The sequence below is a fragment of the Brassica napus genome, chromosome C3, assembly GCF_020379485.1.
Source record: "Brassica napus cultivar Da-Ae chromosome C3, Da-Ae, whole genome shotgun sequence".
NCBI classification, from domain to species: Eukaryota; Viridiplantae; Streptophyta; class Magnoliopsida; order Brassicales; family Brassicaceae; genus Brassica; species Brassica napus.
Genome location: NC_063446.1, coordinates 47,886,553 through 47,904,769, shown reverse-complemented (window position 1 = coordinate 47,904,769; position 18,217 = coordinate 47,886,553). Strand labels below are relative to the sequence as shown.

At 41.5% G+C, this 18,217-nt stretch overlaps 1 protein-coding gene and 1 long non-coding RNA gene across 2 annotated transcripts; one reads left to right on the top strand and one right to left on the bottom strand.

Moving 5' to 3' along the window:
• Positions 1 to 7,027: 7,027 nt before the first annotated feature.
• On the bottom strand, positions 7,028 to 13,719 carry LOC106402894. The gene is made up of 5 exons (XR_007321385.1): positions 12,539 to 13,719; positions 9,461 to 9,844; positions 9,235 to 9,380; positions 9,037 to 9,133; positions 7,028 to 8,922 (listed from the first exon to the last, which is right to left on the bottom strand). It is a non-coding gene; the product is annotated as an uncharacterized LOC106402894 (long non-coding RNA).
• Positions 13,720 to 16,133: 2,414 nt separating this feature from the next.
• On the top strand, positions 16,134 to 17,018 carry LOC106404256. Its single transcript, XM_048749704.1, has 3 exons — positions 16,134 to 16,348; positions 16,412 to 16,542; positions 16,702 to 17,018. The coding sequence occupies exons 1-3, from the start codon at positions 16,134 to 16,136 to the stop codon at positions 17,016 to 17,018; spliced, it is 663 nt and encodes a 220-aa protein (XP_048605661.1).
• Positions 17,019 to 18,217: the final 1,199 nt, after the last annotated feature.

Here is an 18,217-nt window from a genome sequence, read left to right as displayed (position 1 = left end):
CTCCAAATAAATGCAATATACAATTAATACATAGTCTTCGTAAAAAAATAGTCTTCATAAAAAAGAAACTGAAAAACGTTTAAAAAAATTCAGTTCAACACAAACAAATAACTCTAAAAAAATTAACACCCATGAATAAATGATATTTAAAACCAAAAGTTAGAAGAAGACAATAAAATCATCTATTTAACCTCATTCTATAGAATACATTCCTACAATACGTTATGCTCCCACAAATACTTCAAAAATGAGTAACCAACCACTTATATCTCATCGGCTCTCACATCAAACAAAATGTTCAGTTGAAAACCCAAAACAAACATTCCAAGTCTATAGAAGAAATCTCCGTGTAATGGTGACAATTTCTTTCTCATAAAAACACCAACAACAACTAACACTTTTATACAACATTCAATAGCTCAAAATATGGCTAAATCAATTACATACAAATTAAACCGAAAAACAACCGCCCCGCCCGTAAGGCGGACAAACCACTAGTACATATATTTAACAATTCTTAACATCAATCATTTTAATCAACCGTTGAATACTCTATTATCCTATTTCCTGTTTAACAATCAATAATAATAATAAACAAGCAAGACTCTCAAACAGACTCGATTAACAGAGACGGATCATGTTTCGAAACTAAAGTTTCCATAACGGTAGTACTAGACTAGTTCGGGATTTAAACGGAGAAGCCCTCACCTTAGCAACAAGAAGAAGTGGAATCTATGAACTCCAGATGCTCAAATAGACTCCAAATCTGAAACCAGGGCGAAAAATCGAGTCAGAACGCCTTTTGAACGGTTTAAAACGGGTTTGATCAATGTCTAGAAAAAAATCAACTCGCTGGCCAAAGGTCAATCCAGTCAACTCTTGACCAGAAATCAATTTGACCTAACCGATCGGTTACCCTAACCGATTTCAAATTCAATTGAACCAGATACAAATTAATTGCAATTTGGTTTACTTCTAACCAAAAATCAATTTCCAATAACCAACCGGTTTAACCTAACCAGCCCAAAATCGATTTAAACCAATTAAACCAGTCAAACCACCGGTTGACCGAGTCACCGAGTTAACTCACCGAGTCGACTCACCGAGTCGCCTCAGCTGAGTTGGCCGAGTCGACTCAGCTGAGTTGGCCGAGTCGACTCAGCTGAGTTGGCCGAGTCACGGGCGAGTCACAGGCTCAGGTTACCGGCGGCGATGGAAGAGGGGCGGTGGCTTACCGGGAAAGTTACCGGCGGCGGCGAAGGTGCGTTGGCTTCCCGACGGTGGACTGACGGTGGCCGAGCACGGCGGCTCCAGCGAACGGTGGTTGGAGACGGCGGCGTGTGGCCGGAATGCGCGGTGACTCCGACGGACTGCGGCGGCGCTTGTGTTTCACGCGCGCGCGGATGCAAAACTTCGGGAGTATCTAGCGGCTTCGTCCGGGCTCCGATTGCGGCTTGGTTGGTGTCTACGGCTTCGTCTCGACGAGAGGAACACGATGGTGGTCTTGCATGCACGAGATTCTCAACAGTTAGGGATATATGATCGATTTACTAAAAGGGCCGAAACTAAACTAAATGCATGGCGGCTTTGCGGTGGTTACCTAGGGTTGCGAACGGTGGTGTCGAGCTGAACGTGATCACGGCACACGGTTTCTCCGGCGACGAGCTCCGGCGACCCACTCACTGTAAAATAATCACACTTCTTCTCTTAGCTCACCCTCTCTCTAACTCTTCTTTTTTTTGTATGAAGTTTCTGAGAAACCAAAGTGGATAGATGTGGGTTTTTATAACAAAATACCTTGGGGTTCTGAAAAAGGTTTTGGGCCTCGACCTGAATTCTTTGGGCCAGAATTTGGCTCATTACAACTCTCCCCAACTAATAAGGAATTCGACCCCGAATTCGAATCACCAATTGTCTCTCCAATGACGTCCGAAAATAGCTCTGGGTAATCAATCTTCATTTGGGGCTCGGACTCTCTAGTCTCCTCCTGAATACCATCTCTCTCCCAACGAACTTTGACCAACATGGTCATCATACCATGATCTGCTCTCACTTGGCGATCCAATATCTCTACTGGCTGACACGGCGCATGCAAATTTCTACCAAGGTCACTGGGCGGCTGCTGCAAAATAAGCTCTGGTTCTTTCACGACTTTCCTCAAAAACGATATATGAAAAACATCATGGAAGTCTGATAACTCTCCTGATAAATCCAATTGGTAAGCAACTGCCCCAATCTGCTCCAAAATAGGATATGGCCCCATATATCTCGGTTTAAGCTTCTTTAGCTTCCGAGTCTTAGACCCTCCCTGAAATGTCCTCATTTTCAGGTATACCAGGTCGCCAACCTGGAACTCAAAATCCTTACGCCGTTTATCTGCATAACTCTTCTGACGGTCATGGGCTTCCTTAAGCCGAACCTTGAGCATCTCAACCTGCTCTACCGTCTCTTGAACCATGGCTGGTTCTATCTCACGTCGCTCCCCCACTTATGTCCAACAAAGTGGTGTGCGACAAGGTCTACCATATTGAGCCTCATATGGTGCCATCCTAATACTCGAATGATAGCTGTTGTTGTAGGCAAACTCGGCTAGAGGTAGATACTTCACCCAACTACCTTCCCAATCTAAGACGCAAGCCCTGAGCAAATCCTCTAAGGTCTTGATAGTCCTCTCTGACTGACCATCTGTCTGCGGGTGATAAGCCGTACTCATATGAACTTTTGTCCCAAGCGCCTTCTGGAAGGCTCTCCAAAACTCGGACGTGAACTTTGTATTCCGATCTGATACAATGCTGAGAGGAACTCCATGCAATCTCACAATCTCGCTGATGTAAGTCTGTGCTAACTGATCAGCTCTGTCCGTCTTCTTAATCGCTAGGAAATAGGCTGACTTGGTAAGTCTATCCACGATTACCCATATGGCATTTTTTCCTCCTGAGGTGGTCGGCAAACCCGTCACAAAATCCATAGTTACCATGTCCCATTTCCACTCTGGCAATGGCAGGTTCTGCAATAGCCCGCTAGGCACCTGATACTCGGCCTTGACCATCTGACACGTCTGACACTGCGATATAAATGAAGCAACATCCCTCTTCATACCAGGCCAATGGTAATATCGCTTCAGATCCATGTACATCTTCGTATTCACCGGGTGGATTGAAAAATTCGAGTGGTGTGCTTGCCGTAAGATCTCCTTCCTTAACGGCTCATCGTCTGGCACACAAACCCGGTTTCGATACATGTACATCCCACTGGAGGCTGTATGATAACCAACACTATCCATCTCAATCTGCTTACACAAAGCCCCATCATTATCCTGAGCTTTGCGTATCCTCTATAGTAAATCTGCCTGCTCCACAGCCTCAACGCCAACTGTGTCTCCCTCTACAGTAACTGCACATAATCTGAGGCTAGTAAGTGTCTCCGTAAGCTCCTGAACCTCTCTAGTTCCCGATACATCATTTCTGCGCCTACTCAAGGCATCTGCCACATGATTGGCTTTGCCCGGATGATAAGTAATCTTCAAGTCGTAGTCTGCTAACAACTTCATCCATCTACGCTGCCTCAAATTCAAGTCCGTCTGCGTAAATATGTGCTTCATACTCTGGTGGTCCGTGAAAATCTTCACCTTCTCTCCATACAAATATGACCTCCAGATCTTCAATGCAAATACAACTGCTGCTAACTCCAAATCATGCGTAGGATAGTTGACCTTGTGAGGCCTCAACTGACGTGATGCATATGCAATGACCTGACCTTCCTGCATCAATACACATCCCAACCCGGTACCTGAAGCATCAGTGTAGACCTCATATGGTATCCCTGGCCTCGGAAGTACCAAAACTGGCGTCTGTGTCAGCTGTCGCTTCAACTCAGCGAAACTCCTCGATGAATCGTCTGACCAATCAAACTTGACGTCTTTGCCCGTCAGCTTCGTCATCGGCTTTGCAATGCTGGCAAAGTCCTTGACGAACTTCCTGTAGTACCCTGCTAAACCGAAAAAATTGCGGATCTCCGTAGCACTCTATGGCGTCGGCCATTCTGAAATGGCGATAATCTTCTTCTGATCTACAGCAACTCCTGCTTATGAAACCACGTGGCCCAAAAATCCAATCTTTCTCTGCCAAAAGCTACACTTACTCAGCTTGGCAAACAACTGGTGTTCCCGAAGCTTATCTAGCACAATCCGCAAATGCTCAGCATGCTCTTCTCTACTCCGAGAATAAACCAAGATGTCGTCAATGAAAACGATCACACACTTATCCAAGTGCTCCCGGAACACATCATTCATAAGCTTCATGAATGCTGCCGGTGCGTTCGTCAATCCAAATGGCATCACCACAAACTCATAATGCCATAGCGTGTACGGAAGGCCGTCTTCCGCACATCTCCCTCAGCTATCGCAATCTGGTGGTATCCCGATGCCAAGTCAATCTTAGAGAACCAAGAAGCTCCCTGCAACTGGTCCAACAACTCGTCAATACGGGGAAGCGGATACTTATTCTTGATGGTCACTTTGTTCAGACCTCTATAGTCGATACAAAGTCTTAAACTCCCATCTTTCTTCTTCACAAACAACACTGGTGCTCCCCAAGGTGAAGTACTCGGCCTGATAAATCCCTTATCCGATAACTCTTCCAACTGCTTCTTCAACTCCACCATCTCAGCTGGTGCAAGGCGGTATGGGGCTCGTGAAACTGGTGCTGCTCCTTGCTCAACCTCGATCGTAAGAACGTCTGCTCTAGCTGGTGGTGGCCCTTTTAAAGCCTCAAAAAGGTCTTCGTACTCGGAAACCACTGGAATGTCATGCAGCTCCTACTGACCAACCTCCTTAACCATCGAAATGGTCACCAAAAATCCTTCTGCTCCTCTCTTCAGTAGCTCATCTGCGTGCAACATGGAGACAATGGAAATTCCATGGTGCGTCTGAATCCCCTGGAATATGATCTTCCCTTTTGTTCTGGGGATATGAACTCTCGCTCTCGGACAATCCAGTACTACTCGATGTCGTGATAACCAATCCATCCCGAGTATAACATCATAGTAGTTCAGCTCCATCTCAGTCAAATCTCCGAACAAGTCGACTCCTCCAAGCATAACGGGTACATCGCGATGAACGCCGACTGCTCCCAATCTCTCTGTGCCGGTTGTCTGAATCTTCTTAGCCTTCGGTTCGAAGACACCCCGAAAGGACCAAGACTGGACTACACGCGGACTCACAAAACTATGAAAGGCTCCTGTGTCGAATAAGGTATGAGCTGACTCTCCTCCAACCAAAACTGATCCTACCCAAGATTTTTACTAACTACACATGATAACCACTCACCAAAATATTCAAACACAAACAAGTATGGAAAAGTCACATACCCGCTATCGGCTCAACTCCCTGGGGATCACCAACTGCAAACACCCGTGGAACAATCGCTGGACGCTTCGGTGGTGGTGGAAGTGCTGCATTGCCCCTCCTCAGACAATCTCTGTAGATGTGACCCGGCTGGTTACAGCCGTAATAGTTCCTCGCTGCCACTGCTGGTGCTACTGCCGTTGCTGGCGCTGCAACCTGAGTACGTGGTGGCTTCCTACAATTCTTTGAAAGATGCCCAAACTAATCGCAATTATAGCACTGGAAACACTCTCCAAAATGGTAGCGACGACAACGTTCGCAACGGGGTGCTCCAGTCTGCTCCCAAGGCCTCTTCTGCGACCCCGAAGCCCCTCCTGCCTTAGGCTGAACTGCTTTGGAGAACTTCTGCTCCTCACCCATACATTTCTCCTGCACAGCCGCCTTCTCTACCAGATCCTCTAAACTTGTGTAGGTAACCACACTGCACCTACCATGAAGCTCTACTCGCATCCCATCTAATAACCTCTTGACCAGATCCTCCTCATCTATGTTGTTACCCACAAATCTGCGGAGTTGGTTAAACTCAAGCTCATACTCCCTAACAGACTTTGCACCTTACCTCAAATGCTCGAAATCATTCTTCTTCTCATGCAAAGCTTCCCTCGGAAAATACTTCTTGTTGAACGCGTAAAGAAAATCATCATATGTCAGCTCGCCACGGTGCATCAATCTCACTCTCCATCCCACCAGATTGATGCATCTCCACGCAAATACAACTCAGCGATGTTAAGCTTGAGCCTTGGTGGGCACGAGATGGTCTTCAAACACTTATCCAAACTGTGCTTCCAATCGTGAGCAACAGTAGGTTCCGTCATTCCACTGAAATGCTCCAAACTCACATACTTCATCTGTCCCAACACCCTGATAAATGTCTCATCAACCTCGGGCACCTGAACTGGGAAAGCAGGTGGCGGCGGTGGAACCTGAAAAACTCCTGGAACCGGCTGAACGGGAACCAGAGGGTATTGCTGGGCTGGAGCCGGCTGATGTGGAACCTGATGATCATGATGAACCTGAACTGGTGGGGACTGCTGCATGTGAATCTGCGGACCCTGCTGCACCTGAACCTGAGGACCATGCGGAATTTGCTGACCCTGCTGAACTGCAGCCATCTGTCTGGCAACCTCCTGAGCAGCTACTCGGGCAGCCTCCTGGGCAGCTTGCTGGACTGCCTACTGTGCAGCCTGCCTAGCCGCATCGTGAACCATCTGTCTCAAAGCATCTTGATCAATAGGCGGAGCCGCCTGCTGCGGAACTGCGGGCTGAACATGCTCATCCTCAGCCTCTCTAGCAACTCCGGCGGCCTGAGTACGAACAACTCTCTTCTTGGGCGGCATCTGAAAGAAAAGCGAAAAAGTTAACTTCTGTCGAACTCTGGATACCAACATTTAAGGAGTGATGCCGAACGGAAATGTGCTATTTATTTTCATTTTCAAAATTCCCAAATCCCCGTAAATATTTGAAATAGTCTAAAACCGTTTAAACCGAATAAAACCAAGTCTCCAAAATCGCCATCCCGGGTCGGAGCCGGGACGAAACCCCGCTCTGATACCAAAATTGTGACACCCGGTTTTCTCGGAATATAATAAATAAATAAAAGCGGAAATTAAATAAAATCGAAAGAATAATAATAATAATCTCCATATCATAATATAAAAGACAATACGATACCATAAGTCAAAATGAAAGTACTGATAACAACATAAGTCCGAAATATATAAAGACAACATAATTCTGAAATATAAAGACGACATAAATCCGGAAGTCTGAAATAGGAAATAACATAAACGATAAAAGCCCAAAGGCCTAGAGGCCCGATAACGATAAAAGCGATAAAACGATAGAAGCCCAAAAGCCCAATAGCACCGGTCCGAAAATCACTCTTGCTCGTCGGTCTCACCTGAAAGGGGGAAAGGAGGGGTGAGCGACAAGGAAATCGCCCAGTGAGGTATGGGATGCTAAACCGTAAACCACGAACTCAGTTCATAGCACTACAACTATGTAGGCCTAGCTCTAGCATGAAGCAATCACGGTGCCTATTACACCACACAGAACAATCATATGCCTATTGCACCATACAACGACAAACAATGCGATGATAGTACATAGCTATTCTCTGCACCCCGCATTCTCCTCATAAGGATATATATATATATATATATAACTCTACAGGCGTCGCTAGCATAGTGGTCCACGCTGCACCCCGCAAATCTCTAAGGCGTCATAAGTACAAACGTCTCTGTACCCCCGCAAATCTCCCCAAACATGGCAGCCAGTGCAAACGTCTCTGCACCCCGCAAAACTCCTCAAACATAGGCAGCCAGTACAGACGGCTCTGCACCCCGCAAATCTCCACACTTGGACTCGCATATATATACATATGTATAACAATTCTTAACATCAATCATTTTAATCAACCGTTGAATCCTCTATTATCCTATTTCCTGTTTAACAATCAATAATAATAATAAACAAGCAAGACTCTCAAACAGACTCGATTCACAGAGACGGATCATGTTTCGAAACTAAACTATCCATAATGGTAGCACTAAACTAGTTCGGGATTTAAACGGAGAAGCCCTTACCTTAGCAACAAGAAGAAGTGGTATCTATGAACTCCAGATGCTCAAATAGACTCAAATCTGAAACCAGGGCGAAAAATCGAGTCAGAACGCCTTTCGAACGGTTTAAAACGGGTCTGGTCAATGTCTAGAGAAAAGTCAACTCGCTGGTCAAAGGTAAATCCGGTCAACTCTTGACCAGAAATCAATTTGACCTAACCGATCGGTTACCCTAACCGATTTCGAATTCAATTGAACCAGATCCTAATTAATTGCAATTTGGTTTACTTCTAACCAAAAATCAATTTCCAATAACCAACCATTTTAACCTAACCAGCCCAAAATCGATTTAAACCAATTAAACTAGTCAAACCACCGGTTGACCGAGTCACCGAGTTGACTCACCGAGTCAACTCAGTCGAGTTGGCCGAGTCACCGGCGAGTCACCGGCTCAGGTCACCGGTGGCGATGGAAGAGGGGCGGTGGCTTACAGGGAATGTTACCGGCGGTGGCGAAGGTGCGGCGGCGATGCGGCGGCGGCTTCCCAACGGCAGACTGACGGTGGCCGAGCACGGCGACTCTGGCGAACGGCGGTCGGAGACAGCGGCGCGTGGCCGGAATGCGCGGTGCGGTGACTCTGACGGACTGCAGCGGCACGTGTGTTTCACGCGCTCGCGGATGTGAAACTTCGGGAGGCTCTAACGGCTTCGTCCAGGCTCTGATTGCGGCGTGGTTTGTGTCTACCGCTTTGTCTCGACGAGAGGAACACGATGGTGGTCTTGAATGCACGAGATTCTCAACGGTTAGGGAGATATGATAGATTTACTAAAATGGCCGAAACTAAACTAAATGCATGATGACTTTGTGGTGGTTACCTAGGGTTGCGAACGGTGGTGTCGAGCTGAACGTGATCACGGCACACGGTTGCTTCGGCGACGAGCTCCGGCGACCCACTCACTGTAAAATAATCACACTTCTTCTCTTAGCTCACTCTCTCTCTAACTCTTTTTTTTTTGTATGAAGTTTCTGAGAAACCAAAGTGGATAGAGGTGGGTTTTTATAACAAAATACCTTGGACTTTTGAAAAAGGTGTTGGGCCTCGACCTGAATTCTTTGGACCAGAATTTGGGTCATTACACCCGCCTCCACTAGCATCTGAACACGGTACCTTAAAAAGCATTTATGTTGTCATTCCAAGATCTTGGTTAGTGAAAATAATAGAAATCTCTAAGCTAATATGGATGATTAAGAAACATGAATAAAGAGAACCTGAAAACTCCAACAGCATTTGCATTAAAACATTTAGTGCAGATGAAAGATGAAATTCCTCGTTGGAGCTTCTTGGAACACTCGCTGAGTAGTCTGAGTGTGGTCATTGTATTTTGCCCTGATGTCGCAAACCGCACCAATGATGTCTGAAAAAGAAGGGTTTTCTGGTATGAGACGGCTGCAAATTAAACTTATGAGCACGAACTCAGTAAAAATGATAAAATACCTGCTCAACATTTCAGAACCTAAACATCTCAGTGGGATTGGATTAGCAACAGCAGGCACTTCAACCATCTTCGTTAAATCGTTAAAACAGATGGCAACAACAGAATTACAAAGCTTGAAATAATTGTTTCTTCTAGTCGCAAAGAGAGATCTGGGAAGCGGCCATTGTTCTTGCATGAGTTTTTCTGAATTTTGAGTAGAGAGGAGCTATGAATCTGTGGAAACCATCAAGCCAGAGATGCCTATTTACAGGTTCGAAATCCTGAAGAAGCTGAAGAGGACCGAGGTGGTGAACTAATGAGACGTACTGAGGGTCGTCTTAACTGAGATTCAGTGCAAGGTTTAATGGTATCCTTTGCAAGTGCAGTGGAGCCGTTACTGACTTCTACGGGACAACGAAGAGAAGGTATTAGATTTTCTCGATGTTAATGGTGAAGACGATAAATCCCTATACGATGGTTATTTTGATTCGGTTTTGGGCTGCATTATTTGGTTTGTCAGATAGTGGGCTGATGATATTTTGGGCTGGATGAGGAAAAGTCAAACATTATAGTTCCAGACTTCTAGATTGTTTAAAATGCAAGTGATGCAAAAGTCGTAGAAGAATAATCTGACGTGTCAATCTGAGAATCCTTGGGTAAAGTGACATGGTTCAAGAAGAACAGACCTCCTTCTCCCTTAAATATATAGATCTTTTGCGATTTAGAATAAACATATGTTTGTTTGAAGATAACAGGCCTTCAAATTTCATTTGCTAAGCAATACTCTATCCAGTTTTGTAAATGTTGTTACGTCTACTGCAAGCATCTGCTATGTTCCAAATGTCATATATTTTTCTAGAAGTGTTACGGAAATTAGTAAATTGTACGTTTTTGTACTTTAACTATCATATAACAAAAAGGAATGGTTAAAATCTGAAGACGAAAACATCTATAACATGAAAACAGAGTGTTTATTTGTAATACTTGCATATAATATACTTGTACCTGAGAAATATTTTGACTAAAATATTGCGTCTAGACACATGTGACCACGTCAATCTAATATATGGGATAATTAATTCTCCAAATATTTTGTAATGTTATTTTCTCAGTTTAATAAGATATTGAATATATAATTTTATTTCTAATGTTATTAGTTAGTGTATTTTAATAGATTTGGAAATCCAAAGTAAATATATTGTTTTTGGTTATATAATTGTAAAATATATATTGAAATCATGTGTTATTGGTGGCATGATTTATAAATTATAATTTAAATCAGGTGTTATTCAATCATATAGATTTATTAATAGATTTGGTTTCATAATGGATTTATATAGATTTGTATTTTTTTTTGTTAAAATATAAAATCTCAAATCTGAAGGTAACCCAAAAGAAAACCTTCGGATTTGTAAATACTAATTTAAATTCATATGTTAAATTTTAAAATATGTATATTTTACTTGGATTTATAAATTCTATTTGGATTTCTGAATCAACTAGAATACATAAACCAAATAATAATATATTTTCTTTGGAAATTCGAAGGAAGTGTTATTGGTTTATATATTTTGATTGATTTAGAAATTCATATAATTTTCTCGGATTAATATTTACAAATCCGGAGGTTTTTCCTCGGATTTGACTCTTTGTATTTTTAACAAAGAAATCTATACAAGTCTATTCAAATCCATTATAAAATAAAATCTATTAATAAATTTGTATGATTGAATAATACTTGATTTGAATTAGAATTTATAAATCATAAAACCAACAATATTTTATTTGAATTAGAATTTATAAAACTAACAACAATTGATTTCATTACGATTTTAAAATCATAGAACCAATAACACTAGATTTAGTTTAGATTTTCAAATATATTAAAATACATCAACCAATAACCCCCACTAAATATATTAGACTATTAAATCATGCATACTATGAAAAACAAATTGATCTAAAATTGGTATAAAACCATTTTCATGTATGAGATACAATACTGTTACTAACCAAAAATTATAGTTTATTAAACTATCACCTATTAATGTTATTTTTTAAAACAATATTTCAATTTTAGATCCAACTTCAAAATTACTCTTTTGGCAACCGTTGCCATAATAATCCCAATTCTATTGCATCATCCGTAGAAATAAATGCTATTAATAAAGTAAGTTACTGGTGGTCACTCACTATAACACCCGTCTCTTCTTTTTTCGAGAATGGCACGTTACTACCGATGAAATATCGAATTAAACCGAGTTATTCAAAACATAATAAAATATCAAAACATTTAATAAAATTAATCCGAAAGAAATACATCTTTAAATTGAATTATTAAAATACGTCAAATAAATTGAATGTAAAAGTCGTATAAATCATTAATTGAAACCGAATAAATAAAATTATCCCAAAGACAACAAACCATCCAGATATCCAACTACTCGGCAAGCTCATTTACAATGGGAAGAAAGAGGGGTGAGTAACAGGGGAGTCACTCAGTGAGGTATAGAATGTTAAACTGCAAACCACCAACTCAGATAAATAGAACTCCCACTGGGGAAGTTTAGCTATTACATGAACAAACACGATGCCTAGCACATCACACAATCAAACAATCCAAACAACATTTGAATCCTCTAGACCCCTAATTCCGGTTCACATTGAATAAACTAACTACCAAACAAGATTCAGACAGACTCGATTTAGAGAAACGGATCATGCTTCGAAATCTAAACTACCATAGAAAAAGTTTACACTAGTATGAGATTTAACAGAAAAGCCCTCACTTTAGCTAAAACGGAGAATCGGAGCAGATCGGAAAACAAACAAATTGACTTGATTACTAAGGTAAATTAGGGTTTGCCATGGATCTCGACTTCTCGCAACAATACACCAGATCGGAAAAGAACAGAGACAACACAAATAAAACACGATTAATAAATTAATTAATATAGGGCTAAAGGGATGATTACTTGTTGCTCAAGCAACAACGAAATAGACACCTATATGCATGAGTTCTCACGCTTGACCAAATGACACGATTAAGGATCATTAGCATGAAATGAACATCACGTAAGGGAAGCAAAAGGTCTTACGTTCATCCCATGAACATGCATATAGACCGCATTGGAGTTGACGAGTGGTGATGATACGGTGGCGATGAGACGGTGGCATGTCTTCACCTTCCCTCCTTATCTCGGTCATGTTCACCATCTAACGGATCCGGTACATAACTTCACCATCATGGATGCGGCGGCACCTAACGAGGCGTGTGATGGTAGTGGCTTCCTCCTTTGATCGCAATTTAAGGAGACGTGTGCGGCTAGGGTAAGGAAGAGGGAGGAGATGCATATGAATATATATATAGCTAGGTAAAAATAATTAATTAAGATAAACCAACCGGTTTGGTCAAACGAAAACAAAAGGTTGAGATATATTTACTTAAACAAAAAAAACCATCTCGTTTAGAGAAATTTAATTAATAGGAAAAGAAATCTGAGCTTTTTTTTTTTGAGAATCCACATCGTTACAGTTATTCTCCACTTAACTGGAGTTCGGAGCGAATTCCAAGAAGAGCCGGCAAAGAACTTCAACGGCTATGAAGGAAAGAAGAACACAAGATAAAGAACAAATGAAACAAATAGAAACTTGGTCTTCTCCTGCGAAACAAAACAAACTCAGAAACGCTAAAAACTAACCAAGTGATACTTGAGAGAAGGGTTTCATATTTCTTTTTTTTTTTTGAAAAAGTTCCCAATCCCCGAAAACGTTAATAACTATCAAAATCGTTAAAATCCAAGTCCCATAAATCACCGTCCCGGGTCAGAGCCGGAACGAAACCTGGCTCTGATACCAAATTGTAACATCTGTCTCTTCCTCTCTCGAGAACGGCGTGTTACTACCAGCGAAATATCGAATTAGACCGAGTTATTCAGTACCGAATAAAATATCAAAACATTTAATAAAATTAATCCGAAAGAAATACATCTTTAAATTGAATTATAAAAATATGTCAAATAAATTGAATGTAAAAGTCGTATAAATCATTAATTGAAACCGAATAAATACAATTATCCCAAAAACACCAAACCGTCCAGATATCCAACTACTCGGCAAGCTCACCTGCAATGGGAAGAAAGAGGAGTGAGTAACAGGGGAATCACTCAGTGAGGTATGAGATGTTAAATCGTAAACCACTAAGTCAGATAAATAGAACTTCCACTATGGAAGTTTAGCTCTAACATGAACAAACACTATGCCTAGCACATCACACAAAATAAACAATGCGCTGATGGTACATAGCTACTCCACACATCCGGTATTCTCCTAATACGGATATACAATATTATAATATGCATCGTTAGTCCATAGACATCTTTGGACCCCCGCACTGCACCACTATGCGTCGATATGCAAATGTTTCTGCATCCCGCACCACACCAAATATACGTCGCTAGCTCAGACGTCTCTGGGTCCCCCGTACTCATCCAATATGCGTCGCTAGCTCAGATGTCTCTGTGCCCCCCCCCCCCCCCCCCCCCCCCCCCTCCACACTCTATACGTTGCTAGCTCAAATAAATCTGGGCCCCCGTACTCATATGCATCGCTAGCCCAGATCTCTTCGGGCCCCCACACCCACCACATAGTCCTTACCGTATAACTATATATATATATATATCATCACTTAACATCAAACAATTCCGGTTAACATTGGATAAATTAACTACCAAACAAAACTCAGAAAGACTCGATTCAAATAGACGGATCACGTTTTGAAATCTAAACTACCATAAAAAGAGTTACACTAGTACATGATTTAACAGAATAGCCCTCTCCTTAGCCAAAATAGAGAATCGGAAGCAGATCAGAAAACAAACGAATTGACTTGATGACTAAGGTAAATTAGGGTTTCACCATGGATCTTTACTTCTCGCAACAACCCACCAGATCGGAAAAGAACAGACACAACGCAAATAAAACACGATTAATAAACATTGTAGTGGCTTCCTCTTTTGATCGCCATTTAAGGAGACGTGTGCGGCTAGGGTAAGGAAGAGGGTGGAGATACATATGAATATATATATAGCTAGGTAAAAATAATTAATTAAGATAAACCTACCGGTTTGGCAAACGAAAACAAAACGTTGAGATAATTACTTAAAAAAAAAAAAAAAACAGCTCGGTTTAGAGAAATTTAATTAATAGAAAAAGAAACCCGAGATTTTACAAAAAAAAAAAAAAACAGGTCGGTTTAGAGAAATTAAATTAATAGAAAAAGAAACCCGATATTTTTTTTTCTTAAGAATCCGGGTCGTTACACTAAAAGACCATGATCAACCGGGTTGCTTATTGGGGGGTCTTAGTTTAATTAGGATTTAAATTAAAAGGAAAATAGGTTAAATGGGAAGAAGCAATTCTTAATCAGGGGTTAGAAGAATTGCTTCTTGTGGGACACGTGTTGTGTCATGCGTCTCTCTCTCTCTCTCTTTCGACAAAAGAACTGTCTCTCTCTTTCGAGAAAAGAACTCGGCGTCTCTCCCTCTCGCACACGAAATCGCGTCTCTCTACCTTTCCTCGTCGAATCCGCCGGAGAATCACGAAGTCTCAACGATCGGTTCGGCGTCTATGTCAGAGGACTTGTCGTTTCTCTCGATTTGATCGACGACTCCGCGTCTCTCTACCTCTCCTCGTCGAATCCACCGGTCTTCCTCGAAGTCTCAACGATTGGTTCGGCGTCTGTGTCGGAGGAGTCGTTGTTTATCTCGTTTTGATCGACGACTCCGCGACTCTCTTTCTCTCTTCCAACACTCCGAGTCTGATTCTTCATCTCTCCTCGGCGAAGAATCGAGGCATCTCTCTCGGTGGCCCGACGGCTCTCCTCGACGGTGGCAAACCTCTATCTCTCTCTTCACGCCTCACCTCGACGAATCGAAAGGTTAAAGCTATGTACTTTTATGTTTGAATCTCTCAATTGATGCATGTCTTAGATTGTCGTCTTTCTTAGTTATTTTGATCTGTTTGCTTCATATGATCTGTCTCTTCTGTTTGTTTATGTCTCGTGATTAATAAATTGGTCACCTCTGATCCATTTTGATTTGGTTATTTTCTATGTGTGTCGAGATGGTCGGATCAACAGACAACGGATCAACAGACATCAAGCTTCGTCTAAGATGGTTTGGACCAAGATAGTGCGGATCAAGAGACATCAAGCTTCTTCTAAGATGGTTCGGATCAAGATGGTGCGGATCAACAGACATCAACGCTCGACTACTATTTCATAGAGGTACATTTTCTATCTTTTATAACTTAGATAGATTGAAAGTTTGATAAATATTTTGTTAGGCTCTGAATAATGTTGATTTCGACAGTGTTCTGAACTGGATTGATTGTGCCTTTGGTATGAATTAAACACAGGGTAATTAATGTTGTGGTTAGTGATATATTGAACACTGTCTTAGGTAATAAATAGATGTAAGAAGTTAGATAGAAATCAAAGTTGAAGTGCGAGCTCAAACTTAATGTGTTAGATAAATGTCTTCTCGAAATGGTTGGGTGTTATGAACGCTTTCATCAATGGTGATCAATGCTTCTTTCCTTCTTTTCTTCTTCTCTTCTATAAAAAAAATATCATTCTTCTCTTCCTTCTATCTAAAACACAGCTCTTTTCATTCTTTCTTGAGACATTCGGATATGGATTCCAATTCATATAGGCCGAGGTCAAACTTTGTTGACCTGCTGAATAGTCAGCAAGACACTGTCTTTGGATTTGTTCAAGACAGTGTCAAAGTTTCTTCCTCCCAATTTCCTGTCTTTAGCAGTCAAGCAACGGAAGAAGAAACTCCTGCAGAGCGGAAGGAAAGGAGGACATGGACGCCTATAGATGACGTAGCTCTCATCAGCGCTTGGTTAAATACAAGCAAAGATCCAGTTGTAGCTAATGAGTAAAGAGCTGGTGCGTTCTGGAAAAGGATAGCTGCATACTTCGCGGCAAGTCCCAAGGTGGCAGGTTCTGGAGCTCGAGAGGCTAGTCATTGTAAGCAGCGTTGGCAGAAGATCAACGACCAAGTGAACAAGTTTTGTGGGGCGTATGAAGCTGCAAGTAGGGAGAAGAGTAGCGGCCAGAATTAAAATGATGTTCTGAAACTTGCGCATGAGATCTTCTACAACAACCACAAAAAGAAGTTCACACTAGAGCATGCATGGAAGGACTTGAGGAATGACCATAAATGGTGTGAGTTGTCTAGTTCTAAAACCGAAGGCAGCGCTAAAAGAAGGAAGCTCGATGACTGTGCACAATCATCAAGCTCTCACGCATTTGAAACCACCACTGGTGAAGATAAGCAAGCTACCATCCGACCACCTGGTGTTAAGGCTTCAAAGGGCCGTGGTAATAAAAAGGAGGATTTGGCTGTGAATGAGTTTCAGATTATGTGGAACATCAAGAAAGAGGATTTGGCTGTCAAAGAGAGGCTCTCGAAGATGAGGCTACTTGACTCATTAATCGCTAAACAAGAGCTAGCTGAGTATGAAGAAGATCTGAAGAAGAAGCTCATTACTAAGTTGCTCTCTAATTAGTTCTAGTAGAAGAAGCAGTTTCAGATTTGCTTTTATTAAGTTGTTGATGTGTGCTTGTTTGTTGTTTGTTGTTTGTTCTTCTCATGATCGTGTCTCTGTTTTTCTGTTTGAATAATAAAAATGTTTGTGTTGTTCTTCTCATGATCGTGTCTCTGTTTGAATAATAAAAATGTTGTTTGTTGCTTGTTGTTTGTTCTAGCCTTGTTAACTTATTCTTGGTCTGATGTTATTGTCTTGTTGTGTGAATATTTGCAGGGCAAACACGCGTGGATCACAAGCTGTCTGTTGTCTTATGGTGTGTATTATTGAAGCAGAAGCTGTCTGTTGCTTCTGTTGTTTTGGGTTCACGGTGTTGTGTTGTAAAGGACAAGCAATGAGAGTGTCTTTTGTATGAATGTGTCACGGAGTTGTAAAGGACAAGCAATGGGAGTGTCTTTTTGTATGTTTGTATCACGGAGTTGTAAAGGAGAAGCAATGAGAGTGTATTTTATGTATGTTTGTGTCATGTGTTGTTCCATAAGTCGTGTCTTGTGTCGTTCCATAAGTCGTGTCTTGTGTCATGTGTTGTTCCATAAAACATCAAATATTTTATGATCTCTTTTGTATTTAAAGTATTGTTGTTCCATATGATCTCTCATTCCAAACTTCTCGTTCTTCCTCCATACTTCTTCTCCATTCCAAACTTCTCTTTCTTCCTCCATACTTCTTCTCCACCATCTTGTTGCTTTTATCTTTTTCCAAAGTTACCAAACTCATCTTGTTGCTTATATCACCTCTTCTTCTTCTCATTATTCTTTATGGCATATTCTTCTCATAATAACTTTGACGAACTAGAAGATGAAAATTTTGATCAACACTTTGATCAATATTTCGATCAAACGTTCGACAATATTTTAACTAATTTTGGTGATCAACAAGAAGAAAGGAGAAGAAGGAAAAAATGAGTTTATATCGAAAGGAATCGTGAAGCAGGCAATGTTCGCCTGTGGAATGATTATTTCAGTGAAACTCCAACAAACTCTGATAATCTATTCCGCCGACGATTTAGAATGAACAAGCCGTTGTTCATGAAAATTGTTGATCGACTCTCCAATGAAATGGAATTCTTTCAACAAAAAAAGATGGTCTCGGAAGACTTGGTCTCTTTACACTTCAAAAATGTGCAGCAGCTATTCGTGTCTTGGCATATGGTAATCCGG